Source organism: Lactuca virosa, chromosome 9, assembly GCF_052849685.1.
Source record: "Lactuca virosa cultivar CGN04683 chromosome 9, Lactuca_virosa_CGN04683_v6, whole genome shotgun sequence".
NCBI classification, from domain to species: Eukaryota; Viridiplantae; Streptophyta; class Magnoliopsida; order Asterales; family Asteraceae; genus Lactuca; species Lactuca virosa.
Window position 1 is genome coordinate 115,649,940 of NC_136434.1, and position 13,536 is coordinate 115,663,475.

General features: G+C 36.5%; 1 protein-coding gene across 1 annotated transcript; it reads right to left on the reverse strand.

Annotated features, from left to right (window-relative positions):
• Positions 1–816: 816 nt before the first annotated feature.
• LOC145138114 (putative membrane-associated kinase regulator 2) lies at positions 817–2,145 on the reverse strand. The gene is made up of 2 exons (XM_079072257.1): positions 1,228–2,145; positions 817–1,124 (listed from the first exon to the last, which is right to left on the reverse strand). The coding sequence occupies exons 1-2, from the start codon at positions 2,000–2,002 to the stop codon at positions 1,036–1,038; spliced, it is 864 nt and encodes a 287-aa protein (XP_078928383.1). The 5' UTR covers positions 2,003–2,145; the 3' UTR covers positions 817–1,035.
• Positions 2,146–13,536: the final 11,391 nt, after the last annotated feature.

Here is a 13,536-nt window from a genome sequence, read left to right on the forward strand (position 1 = left end):
TACTCACAAAGATCAAGGTTTTGGGACAAAATGAACTTAAATCCAAGTCTAAACAAGATCTACCAAAACAAGCTCCAAGGTTTGAACTTTATCCCTTCAAAAGGTGAACAAGGACATGTAAATTCTGGATCCAAGAATACCAAAGCTCACTCTCAAGCTTCAAATACCACTCACAAAAGCTAGGGTTTCGATTTTAGGGTTCGGAGGAAATGGAGGTTGGTCATAAGGAGGTCCAAGGGGATTAAGATGCTTAAATAGGAGACACAACCTTAAAATTTTAGGGTTTTGGAAGTTGCATGAGTACGTCCGGCGTACCCATATGTATGCCCAACATACTCCACCACCTCGATCCTTATCCTGGCTTACACCCACATACAAGGCTGGTACGCCCAACGTAAGGGCTTGAATGTTAAAATTTTAAAATGCCAATGGTTAAAATAGAAATACCTGAAAACGGGCTTTACACCTTTTAAGTGTTTATCATTCATTCAACAAAGATGATTATGTAAAATATTGTTTTGTGATATTATTTTTTTAAGAAATGGTGATGTTATAAAAAACAATAACATATCACCAAAGAACTTTAAGAAATTTATATATAGTGATTACTATTTATAAAATAATTTCGCACAAAAAAAAAATCATTTTGTGAAGTTATTATCGAAATATATAACTATTTTTAGACAATCTAAACTGAAGTTGGTAGGTTGGCTTAAAATATTGTCCTGCTATTTCATGTTTTCTATTTAATTTTATTAGATGGTTAACAGAAAAATACAAAAAGAAAAGACAAGAAATTAATTGGTCAGATAGTAATGATGCCATGGAAACATAGTTGGGATTAGCTTCAATTTACAATACACAGAACAAACAAAACAAAAGATTTTCATCATCCACATCTCCTATGTTGCTTTTCACATGGCTACAACACCTTTACTTCTAATCGATTGATTTACATGAGTTAGTTTTACACAAACGAAATTACAAGTTTCATGTTATCTTCTCAAAAAAAATTCCCGCCAATCTGTCATTCATTCAAATGCTGCTTCTGTTTTCCACATCAATGGAAATTCGTAGCTCGTTGTTTGATGGAGCACTTCCAGATCTCGAAAGCACACAACAATCTGAAACAATTCGACCACGGATTAGCGCAATGAACAACATGAAAATTTCATACGAATTGATTTGGTTTAGTTGAAAATTTGATGATTTGTAATCAATGTTTACCTTTTGAAGGTGAGTTGTATGATCTCTTGCAATGGAGAATCGCGTTTCGGATACTGTCCTGTTGTTCCAACGCTGAATCATCGCTCTTCGTCGCCGGCGTTTGTAGGATTGCTGACGCCGAACGGCTCTTTCCTAAATGCTTACGAACTTCTCTGAACACGGCACCACGACCACCACCGCCTCTTTTCTCCTCCTTTCTCGGGGAGAAAACCGATGATGCCGGAGACGACGACGGCGTGATGGATTTCTCCTGTAACCTCGATTTCTCGTTATTCCTCTTTGAAACTTTTACGTATGAAGGCTTAATCAGATTCAGATACTTGTTCACAACGTCCTTGGAGAAACGCTTAGAAGGAACCTGATCATTATCCAGAAGCTTCTCCGTTTGCAATTTATGTCTCAGACTGTTATCTCTCTTAAGCAATGATCCGATCTTAACTTCTTCAATTTCGAAAGTTTCTTTGTCTAATCTCGATTTGGTATTCTGAAACCCTGGAATCAACGATCGAAGAGGAGATTTCGGTGAACCGAGAGGCAAAATCTTCCGATTATTCCTCGAATAAACCTCATCAGGATACGAAAATCTGAAACTCGATTTGGAATCACCACCAAAGAGGTTGACATCAGGAGACGCGTCACATTCATTGTCGTTTTCATCACCTGGATTAGTGAACACCAAATCGAAGAACGACTCTTCATCGTCGAGAGAGGAAGCAAAATCTGGATCTCCACCTCCGGCGTACCTCCAGAACTTGAGCATGCTGAAAACGTCCATCGTTGGGAAAGCCAGAGTATTGATGTTGTGAGAACTTCGTGGGGGAAAAGAGGGTTTTAATGAGGATTCTGCAAAAGCTTGGGTGCTTTTTCAGTGAAAGGGGATTAGAGAGTGAGTGTGTTGTTTGATTCGTTGGTGGTATATAAATGGAGTCAAGGGGGGCATGTGATTCTACCCGCGGCTACATGCTATGTATAAACATTAATGCTTTCTCCCAAAATTTTCAAATATCAAGGATCTAACTTAAAATATGAAATAAATGTGACACAACTCAAGTCAATTTCGTACTCGGGTAAATTACACGGATGGTCCCTATGGTTTAGGGTAATCTGTGTGGTTGGTCCCTAACAACTTTTTTTAACTCGGACTGTCCATACTTTATATTTTTGTTGCACGCTTAGTCCCTATCCATTCTAAAAAGACTAATTTACCCTTATCCATTTTTTTATTAATTAAATTTTTATTTATTTATTTATTTAATATCTTATTTAAATAAAAAATACATGTAGGCCCCTCCCTCCTTCCTCTTCAGCCTTCTTCTTCCCTCGACCATTCTCCCATCTCCGATTCCTTCGTCCCAATTCCGGCGACTTCATTAAATCTCTGGCATACACCAACCAATCAAACCCTCTCTTCACCAATCAAACCTTCTCTTCACCGGAGAAACAATGTTTACCTCAAAAAACAAATGGCAACGAAAATCAACAAGAATTTGGCCATCGGAGAAACGTACAATGTATGATACATCTCGTCATCGCCGTTGCTCTAGGTATTTCCGACGAACGGAAATCATAAACCAAAAACCCTATCCTCTCCCTCTCTCAACTCCGGTGAACTAACCCTAACCCTTGAAGTCGGAACACCGTCGATGTCGCTAGCATCTCCGCCATCTTCACCAGCATCTTCAATTTGCTCTGCCAGAAAAAAAAACCACACTATCTGCAACATCTTATATAGACTCTATCACATTTTTTCTTGTTTAATCCAGTTCGATTTTGATTTCTGGGTTATGGTTTGATTTTTTTTCTCAAGTTTGATTTTGCCTTCATTTGATGTTCGTCTGATTCTGCATCAGTTTGATTTGGTGTTTCTTCTGATTTTGGTTTGGGGATTCATTTATGGAGGGGAAGCCACCACCACCATCGATGGATTCCTCTGATTTCAATTTTTCAAGATCGATTGTTTTAGGGAAGTTCATAGCAACAAAAAAACGCATATATTTTCAGGTAAACATTGTTTCTTCGGTGAAGAGAGGGTATGATTGATTGGTGTTTGTCGGAGATTTAATGAAGTCGCCAGAGTTGGGATGAAGGAATCGGAGATGGGAGAATGGTCGAGGGAAGAAGAAGGCTGAAGGGGAAGGAGGGAGGGGCCCACATGTATTTTTTTATTTAAATAAGATAATAAATAATTAATTAATTAAAAATTTAATTAATAAAGAAATGGATAAGGGTAAATTAGTCTTTTTAGAACGGACAGGGACTAAGCGTGCAACAAAAATATAAAGTAGGGACGGTCCGAGTTAAAAAAAGTTGTTAGGGACCAACCACGCAGATTACCCTAAACCACAGGGACCAGCCTAAAAAGTTGTTTTGAACATGATTTAGGTAAAGAAAAACCAAAAACAGCTAGTAAGAACTAATAAATTTAGACAATAAGGAGCATCTAGAATAGAGAGTTTACTGAGAGAGTTGAATGATAACAAACCTAGTTATTATCATTCAATGGATAAATTCTACTATTATGAGATGTCATTTGGAATTGAATCATTCAATAAAAAAATAAAGGTTTCAAACTTCTTAAATAAATGTTTAAATATATTTAGGTGAACTTTATTGAATTTAATGCATTGTAAAATAAAAAATTGATAGAGTTTTATGAAATGCAAAATGATGATGTATCAATTCATTAATCTCTATAAAATCCAATGTATTATAGATGCTCTAAGGTAAAATGGCTACAACAAATAAGATAAAGTCGTGTTGGCTACAACACCAAAAATACCAACTAAGATTCACAAAATTAGATCTATATTGATCAAGTAAAAATAACTTGTATTTCACTATGTTAAATTAATATTCCAACATTCATTTCATTCATTTTTCTTTTAACCCTTCATATAATCCAAGTTAGATAGACCCATAAGTCCATAACACATTTAGACATGCACTTTGTCTATAAATGCATATTTTACAAGTTATAATAGAAATGTATTTATAGCATATACGATATTAAAAAAGAACAATCATTAAATCATTACAATACCATATTGTAATTTTTTTACTGGATTTAAATGAACAATTACTTATTTCATTTGATTTAGATTCTTGATTACTCATATAAGGTTGTAATAAAATAAAATTCTGATAAACTGAAAAAATTGTTCAGCAAAACCTTAAAATTTTGAAATTTGTTGGAAATTTGGTTATATGCCAAGTTAGGCTTCTTTTTTTGTTGTCATATTTGTTGATTTGGCTATGTAGGGTTCATTTGAAGTTCCATTTCTCAACAAGAATGTTAATGTTCACATCCAAGTGGAAACAATCACAACTCGTAAGCATTCTAAATGATTTTTTCACTTACATTAATCAAAACTGTTATTTTAAGTGATGCGTTCTCATGGATGTCACACCGATTGTCACTATATAGACCTTCTAGCCGTCCATTGAAGAATCCTAGCGGCTTTATGAAGAATTTTGTTGCGTTTTCAATGAGGTATCACTCTGTCAACATTCTTCTCTATAGTTCTTTCACTTATTTTCGATATAGATGCGTGTCACAACAATACAGCAGAAATAGGTGTTAGTCACCATTAAAGATGAAAATGTAATAATATAATTGAAGAATAATATATAAAGTGTAAATTTTAGATTTATGATATTTATTTTAATGAAAAATATGTTGTTTGATTGTTAGGTTACATATCTGGTTTTTTTTATATATAATTTGATTTTGACAAGTTTGATCTAAATTTGATAATTAAAGCAGGTAGGAAAGATATGTGCTAACGATTTTGAATTTGTATTGCCCTATAGAAACCAATCGTAGCCTTACAGACCATTCCCTCATATCTCAGTAGGTCTTAATATCTCCCAAAATTCAGCTACAGGAAGTCATGGATGCACTTTTTGAATCAATCATCTAAACCGAATTTCATTTGTTAGTTGGATGTAGGGACCAAAATACAAGATTTGTGAAAGTTCATTATTATTTATTAGTGTTAACCTTTAGCAAATTATGAAACTAATCTTATATTTTTGTTCATAACATGTTTTTTTTTTGTAATAATTTATTTGATCGGAAGATATGTATATGTGATTGGGTGTAGCCTGAAAAATCATATTTTAATTTTTATAAGGAAAAAATACTTTGAAATCGACCAAATTACAATGTCTGAATTTGATGTTTATAGTTATGACAATTCACTTTATTTGTAATGTTTATCGAATTTCTTTGCAGAATTTAATGTTGCTGGTACATATAACAACTTATTGTTGCTTTCGGTTTTACAAGACCAATATGAAAAGAGCCATATGAGCTTCCATGGGGGTTGGTACATCGAACAAAGTCAATTTATAAAGCTACTACACAACATGTTTTAATCAAGAAGTCGCATTATGTTGTGATAAAACAAAGATCACATAGATCATTTATGTTAAAAATTACTGTATTAAAAAACCAAATTGTTCTAATATAAATATTAAATATTTTTATCTAATAATAAGTTTGGTTCAAAAACTCTAAAAATGAATGTTACTAATATTTTTTTATTAAAATTCAACCTAAGACAAAGTCACCTATTAATGTGATGTATTTAATTTATGTTCCCCACGTTTAACGTGGGTCATAATCTAGTACGATATTAAAAAAGAACAATCATTAAATCATTACAATACCATATCTCTTTTACAACGAAATCAAAACATGAAATACAATTTTTTTCCCCTGTTTATGTTGGTTTAGAGATAAGATTGTACTTAAATGTAAACACTTGGTCAATTGAGCACTTTTGAGGTCAAAAGTATTTAAATACAGGGGGTTAAAAGAACAAACGGTTTTTTTTCTTTTCTTTAAAAAAAAAATCAAACTGAGAGAGTTTAGAAGGGCAGTAAGATACTTCCAAAAAGGGGAGAATAAATGAAAAAAGATGTAAGAGCCAAAATAAAAGAAAAAAAGTGAAGAGAGGGCCAGAAATAAAGTGCATGACAAAATGCAGGGGGTTTAGGGTCACTTTTACTTTTTTACTATTCACTGCGATTATTCATTCACAACAACTAGACATGGCCTTGGGCTCCTTACAAAACTGAAAACTCACCTTAAATAGTTAAATCAGTGTCTTTTCGATTATTGATGGGATTGGTTTTTGTAAAGTCGTTTTTAAGAAAAATATACTATTTTGATCCATTTTCGGATATAATATTTTTTTTACAGTTTAAATAAAAATTCTTGTCCAACTTTTTTTTACCTGGTATATATGTTTGTAGCTTCATAAAAGAAAATATAGGTCTAAGTTCAAACTTTGAAATACCCAAAGTATTCTTAGCGTTCCCGGTTTTTACGTAGGCTTTGAGACGGATTGAGGTGAACCATTCAGAACCTCAAATGATACAACTTTTTTTGTATCTTACAGAAAAATTAGAAAAAAATGATAAAAATAACATATCTCCTAATCTAATAAATAAGTACTAAAGTGTCACGTGTCAGTCACTGAGCACCCTCCCATCTAATTTTCTCGCTCAAAAACCCAATGTGAATTTTCAACTTTGCCCTTGAGATAGAAAATATCCTTCTGGCATCTTAGCTTTCTTTTTTCCTGCTCATTTCACTTTGATGTCGTCTTCTCTTTCTTCCCCTAATCAGATAAGATAGCATGAATTAAAAAGTTGATTGTTAATTTCAATTTTGAGATCCTGTAACAATCATTTTCCATTAATAACGTTGCATCCCCTTATCAAACCCTAGAAATTAGCAAAACAAAAACGCTTCTTCTCTCTCACGTCCCCTCTTTCGCAAAACCAACCAACAATCCATGTTGAATGGGATTTCGTTGTCGCGACAGAGATTAAAGAGACAGTCGCAACCTAAAGAGTCGTTCAGGAACTTAATGACGACAACTTGATCACACAAAATCAGCAACAATTTTGTAGCACCCGAGTCGTCAGGTATGAAGTTAATGATTCATTCTATTTTAATTCAAGTAAAAAGGTGGTGGAGGACTCGTGAGTACGATGGGCGTACATTTGGTACGCACAGCGTACTCCTTGCATGCGCATCATCGGGTGATCCCCGGCGTACGCTAGGCGTACTCAAGTCAGGGGCAAACTCTAATTTTAGGGTTTACACCCTATTTAAAGAACTTATTGTTGGATTAGGTGTCTAAGTTCATAACTATGACTGGTATGTACTTGACCCGATAGTAGCATGGTCCTTTTGGGTTGCCTTCACCATAGCAATTTGATAGGATGAGTTTTGGAGAAAGAGGGTAAATAATGATTTATTAATATATTATAAGAATAATATATTAATTGAAAAATCATATTATTTAATTAGTATTGATTAGAAATTAATTTGGAATTAATTTAGTGATCAAAAGAGACTGATTAAAAGAACGGGGACTGATTATGTAATTCAGTGATAACTGTAGTTTGGGCTAATGAATCCTATTGGTATAGGATGGACGAAAATCTATGGTAAGCCCATAGAATTTTTGTCCAAGGCTTACCATATGGGGGTCCATGTGTTGCTTAGGGTCTAAGCAAGGGAATTAGGGTTTCCAGTTGAAACCCTAGTAGCAGCTCAACTATAAAAGGAACCCAAGGCTCCTAAAATCGGTACTTGATTCCTAGAAGAAACCCTGGCCGATTTGTGAAGCATCCATCCTCTCTCTCTCTCTCTCTCTCTCTCTCTCTTGTTCATCCATTGCTTGTGGTGTTTGTGACTCCATTAGAGGTGCAACAAATGAGGCACTAAGCTCTTGAAGGTCAAGATCAAGGAAAGGATTACCTGTTACTACTAGTTAACAATAAAGGTATTCTTCTAACCCTAGTTTGTTTATCAAATCCGAAAATTATATGCTAGCTTAGGGTTCTTGCTTTGGATAATTTGAATTGCATGTATAACTTGAGAAAAAACTAGATCCAAAGCAATTAGGGTTGCATGTGTACCATAGGAATGTTGTAATGCTCAAAACCCAACAGTGGTATCAGAGCTTAGGGTGTTTTTCTGTTATATTTGATGTTATTGTGTTTTGCCAAAGCTGGAACAAAATCGATTTTGGCCTTCTGACTGATGAACTCGACGAGTCCTAAGATGGACTCGACGAGTTGGACCTACTCGACGAGTCCATTCCCTGACTCGATGAGTTGGTTCATCTGTTGGCAGATTTTTCAAATTTCAAGCCTAAGTTAGATAATGATCATTACCATAAATTGTTTTAACTGATAAAATTCGAATTTTCTGTTATGATAATGATTATCCTCATCTAATTGAAAGATAATGGTCAAATTTTATGATAATGTCCAAAATTATGTGATTAGTTTAATTATTTAAAATTTGATCTAGAAGTTTTGAAAAGTTTCAAAATTTGCCCTCAAGTTTTGGAATTTAAAATTTGATTAACAGTTTTAATTTTGAAATATTAAATTCTAAAACCCTAGTGTTTTAAAAGTTTAAAATACAACCCTTATACTATTATAATATTAAAAGATTAATATGTATAAAATGAGTCAGTCTTACCATTAGTAGGCCTCATTCACGAAGTTGGTCTATAAAGGGTGTTGAAGGAAGCGGCATGTAAAATGACCGTCATTGGGTATCCACTCTTACCCACCGCACTCTTGACTAGTGGAGGGTCGTTAGCCGAACGGGTAGGATAAGACATTAATTCATCATTAATAAGTATAATGAATACTATAAAGTAACTAATTTTTTTTTAAAATTCCCAATCTTAGTTACTTTAGGAAAATGTGAAAATGATGCTAGTCCATGAAATTGCACTTTGCACCTTGTCAAGTCGTTAGTGGAGTGTGTGTGGTTAACCGGCACACTAACTTGGACTAACAAGTGTGGTAAAGGGTAGCTCGAGAATTGCCATAGATCAATGGAGCGTGTGTGGTTAACCGACATATTGATTAGGTGTTAGATGACCTCGAGAGTGCCAAGCTAATTTGCATGGTTATTCACACCTTGTTTGTGATCCTTGGTATCCCACTCACAAACTTGAAGGGCATAATCGAGATTAAACATGCCATTGAAAAATTCAATGAATCTCAAAAGAATCTAGGAGTCTCATTTCATTTAAAACCTAATTCTTCATTTCGTTTTTCGTGGTAGAATTGGTAAATCGTCATTTACCTACCTTCAAATAATTTGCAATTGGACTACGACATCCCTCTTCCGAATTGTGAATTATTGTGTTGGGTCCTAGCCTTAATATTTCATTTGGGTGTTATATTAAGGATTTTTTATCTAATCAAAACTTTGTTCTCTATCTCTTTTCAGATGTCTGGCTCAAACAACGCTTCTGGCTCGAACTCCAACTCCTCAAGCTCATTTTCTCTTATGAACATTTATGGGAGGGTCACCTTCGATGGATCCAACTTCAATGATTGGATTCGCAACATACGAATGGCCCTTCGATACGAGGAGAAAGAATACGTCCTCGACGAAAAGCTCAAAGAGATAGATGAATCCAAAGCTACTGAAGAACAAATATCTGAGTATAGGGCTCACGAAAAAGACGCGACAAAGGTGTCGTGTATTACGGTAGCCATTATGACTCCTGAGCTCCAGCGGTTATACGAGGACTACTGGCCTTACGAGATGTGACAATACTTGATGGAAAAGTACCATCAAAGTGCATGTCAATAAAGGTACGAGATTTTCGCCTCATTGATAACAACCAAGATGAAAGATGGGGAGTCCATCACGAGCCACTTGAAAAAGATGTAAAGGTATGTGGATCGTTTGCTCAAGTTGAATGTCAACTTTAACGAAGATTTGGCGATTGATATCATTCTCCACTCTTTACCTTCTTTGTAACGCCCCGATTCTCAGGTATTGATTTTTATATAAGATTTTCTTGATTTCAAGGTCTACTCGACGAGTTGGTTGCCCTACTCGTCGAGTAGCAGCGGGCTGGTCCATGTGTTTTAGTGACCTAATCGCCGAGTCCAAAAAGGGACTCGACGAGTAGGAGCTGGCAGATGAAACCCTAAATTTCTGGGTTTTGCACCCAATTTAAAGGATCATTGGTCTCCCCCAACCTCCCTTTTACAGCCCCTTGACACTCTAAAACCCTAAATCATGTGTGTGTGCTTCATTGGTGTGTTTAAGCTTGGAAGAAGGATCTTGGTGAGGAAAACTTTGGGAAAACAAGTGGATTGAATCAAGGAACTCGTGGGGAATCAAGATCCATTTCAGTTGGCATCTTTTGGGAAGGTATTAAGCTGTTATCTCAACCCCATTTTATTCTAGATCTCTTTTGGGTGGATTTTAGGGTTTTTCTAGCATAATAAGAAGCTATTCTTGGGTATAAGCTAAGATCTGAAGTTGTAACTTCAGATCTGGACTCTCCTTGGTCTCTAAGTCCATAAAGTTTTCAGCTTTGGCAAGCATAAACCTTCCCTCAAGTGTGAGACTTATTTACAAGCTTAGGTTTGTCATTTTAAGACTTTGGAGCTTTGCATGCACGTAAAGTTTGCAACTTTACGTGATAAACATGCCTTGGGAAGTTGGATCTACAATTTGGAGCCTTAGCATGGCTTAAAAAGCCTCTATATGGATGAAGGACTGAAGGGACTCGGCGAGTCGTATGGTCGACTCGGCGAGTCCGATGAATATTGTTGTGGGCTCGGTGAGTCAGATGAGCGACTCGGCGAGTCGGCTAGGGTTTTCCTAACCTTTGGACACGTATGGACTTGGCGAGTTGCAAGAGGAACTCGACGAGCTGGCGAAAGAGGTTACGGCCGCAAACCTTAGGAACTCGACGAGTCACTCTAGTGACTCGGCGAGTTGGCGAGTTATGCAAAGAACTCGGCGAGTAGCTGAGGGTACTCGACGAGTTGAGGTCAACATGGACTGTTGACCTTGACCAATGACTTTTACTTTGACCAAGGGTTGACCAGTGGACTTCTGGGGGTATTTTGGGAAATTGGAAATTTACAAGTATGGTTCTATGGTGAAAATAGGTGGTGGAGGTTGCGTCGGCAATTCGAGAGCTTGGGTTTATCTTCGAGTCGACAGTGTGAGGTGAGTTATCCTCATTATGCTAAGGGGTCTAAGGCACCAAGGCCCGCCCATTGGATTTGATATACTAGTAGTTATCGATATGTTGAGTTTGAGTTAGTGATGTATGCCAGTTGATATGCTAGTCGGGTAGATCTGTAGGATTACCTGTGATACTGTATGATTATCTGTATGTGCATTAGTGATGTTATATGTCGACATATTATGTGAGATGGGTTGAGGTAATACTGCTCCGTGCGGTAACCAACAAACCCGGGAGCATTCTAGATACGAGCTGAGGGAGACTCGTACTGTGGGCTCGGTGGCACTCCAGATGTGAGCTGTGGGCCCGTAAGGCAATCCAGACTCACACTGTGGGCCCGGGGGGTAATCCAGTCTGTAAAGCTGTGGACCCAGTATATGCTGTTATTTGTATATGTGTTATGTGTGCAGTGTATTGGTATTTTGGGGAAACTCACTAAGCTTTCGGGCTTACAGTTTTAGTTTATTGTTTCAGGTACATCAGGGGATCGCGACAAGGCGAAGGCAAGATCGTACAATTGCTCATGTTTTATTTATGTTTCTGGGAAAAACTCCGATATAGACTATTTTGAAAACAAATCTGTAATAACTGTTGGTTTTAAATGTTTTGAAAAGTTTAAATTGGCTTGAATTTTATGGGTGTTACAAGTTGGTATCAGAGCCTTGGTTTGAGTGAATTGGAGGAACATTCGTGTGAATCCAGTCTCAAACTAAGGAAAATGATTTTCAAAAAAAAAAATTAATGGTTTTCAAAATAAGAAAGGAGGATGCGAAGTGTACGATCAGTCGGAGCCAGTAAGTAGACCCCAAAATACCATATAGTTATTCGATATTGTGATATGTTAGAATAGCATGATAGTATTAGGCTAGGGATCCTCAAGAGTTGCATGATAGAATTGCCTAATTACGAGATGCCTGCTAGCCTAGGGTTTCTTTATATGAGATTGACAACATTACTATAGTTACTTGTGTATGCATCACGGTTGTGCATAATTAAGATCTTATAGCCCGAGAATGTTTGATTTGGCCTTATGTTCTGTTCTTATCGATTAGGGCTTAGGGTAGGATTGGATATTCGAAAGTCTATAGGGTCCAACGTTATGTATGGCTATCATACACTAGTGTTACAGGGTTGGTGGAAGTTTCATGGATGAGTGAGTTGTGTGGGACTGGTAGGTCGGTGGTGAGACAGTTAGCCTTCCTCTAGGAGTGAGGATTGAGCACTCGCTATGCTTATGTATGTTGTTAGGGTGTTGTGGTGATACTTGAGACAAATATGGGTAGGTGTGGAAGGTAGTATGGGCCCGTACTACTGAAAGCACAGGACCCATACGCGTATCAAGGAAGTTACAACCCCTAGGGTTTAGTCGGGAGTTGGTTCCCAGTTATTTATGTGGATTATCTGATATCTTGTGGTATGTTTCAAAATGGTGATGACGAGACGCTTTGTGACGGGAGCCGGTTCAGGATCAGGATCCTGAGACAGAGGCCAGGAGGGGCCAACAGCACCTGAGCCTGTGGTGCAGATGGGTACAGAGGAGTTGGATGCCAGGATTCGGGAGATCCTGCTGATGGGTTTTGAGCATTCTAACACTTCCTAAGTGTACATGCAACCCTAATAACCTTGGATCTATGTTTGTCTAATTATCATGCAAAGTTGAATTCCAAGGTTATATTCCTATCTAGCATACATGGGGAACAAATTTTAACTTGCATGAAAGATAGAATAACTTACCTTGTTGTTGCTTATGATCCTTGAAACCTTGTGAGCCTAGCACCCCAAGTGTGATGCCTCAAATGCTTCACACAACACCAAATGCTTTTGGAGTAAACTTTTGAGAGAATATTACACTTGCAAAATTGGCTCTAGCCCTCTTGATTCTTGTGTGTAACCCATTTTGGTGGAGCATGGGTTCTTTATATAGTGTTGACACATCTAGGGTTACACCATGTAAACCCTAATGTGTCATGACTCTTCATTTCCATGACCCATGGGTTTGTAACTCCCATGGAGCATCCATGGAGCATCCTATGGGTTTAATCCCAACTTGATAATCCATGGAGCCTCTTAGCCCACTATACAAGTTATGCATAATTTACATAATCAACCCATATATTTAATTAGTTATCTTTTGATCACTTAATTAATTCTAAATTAATTCTTGATCAAACTAATTAAATAATATTATTAATATATTAGAACTTATAATATATTAATAATCCACAAGTGTTATTTCTCTCATTTAGTCTATCCAATTGCATGGTGC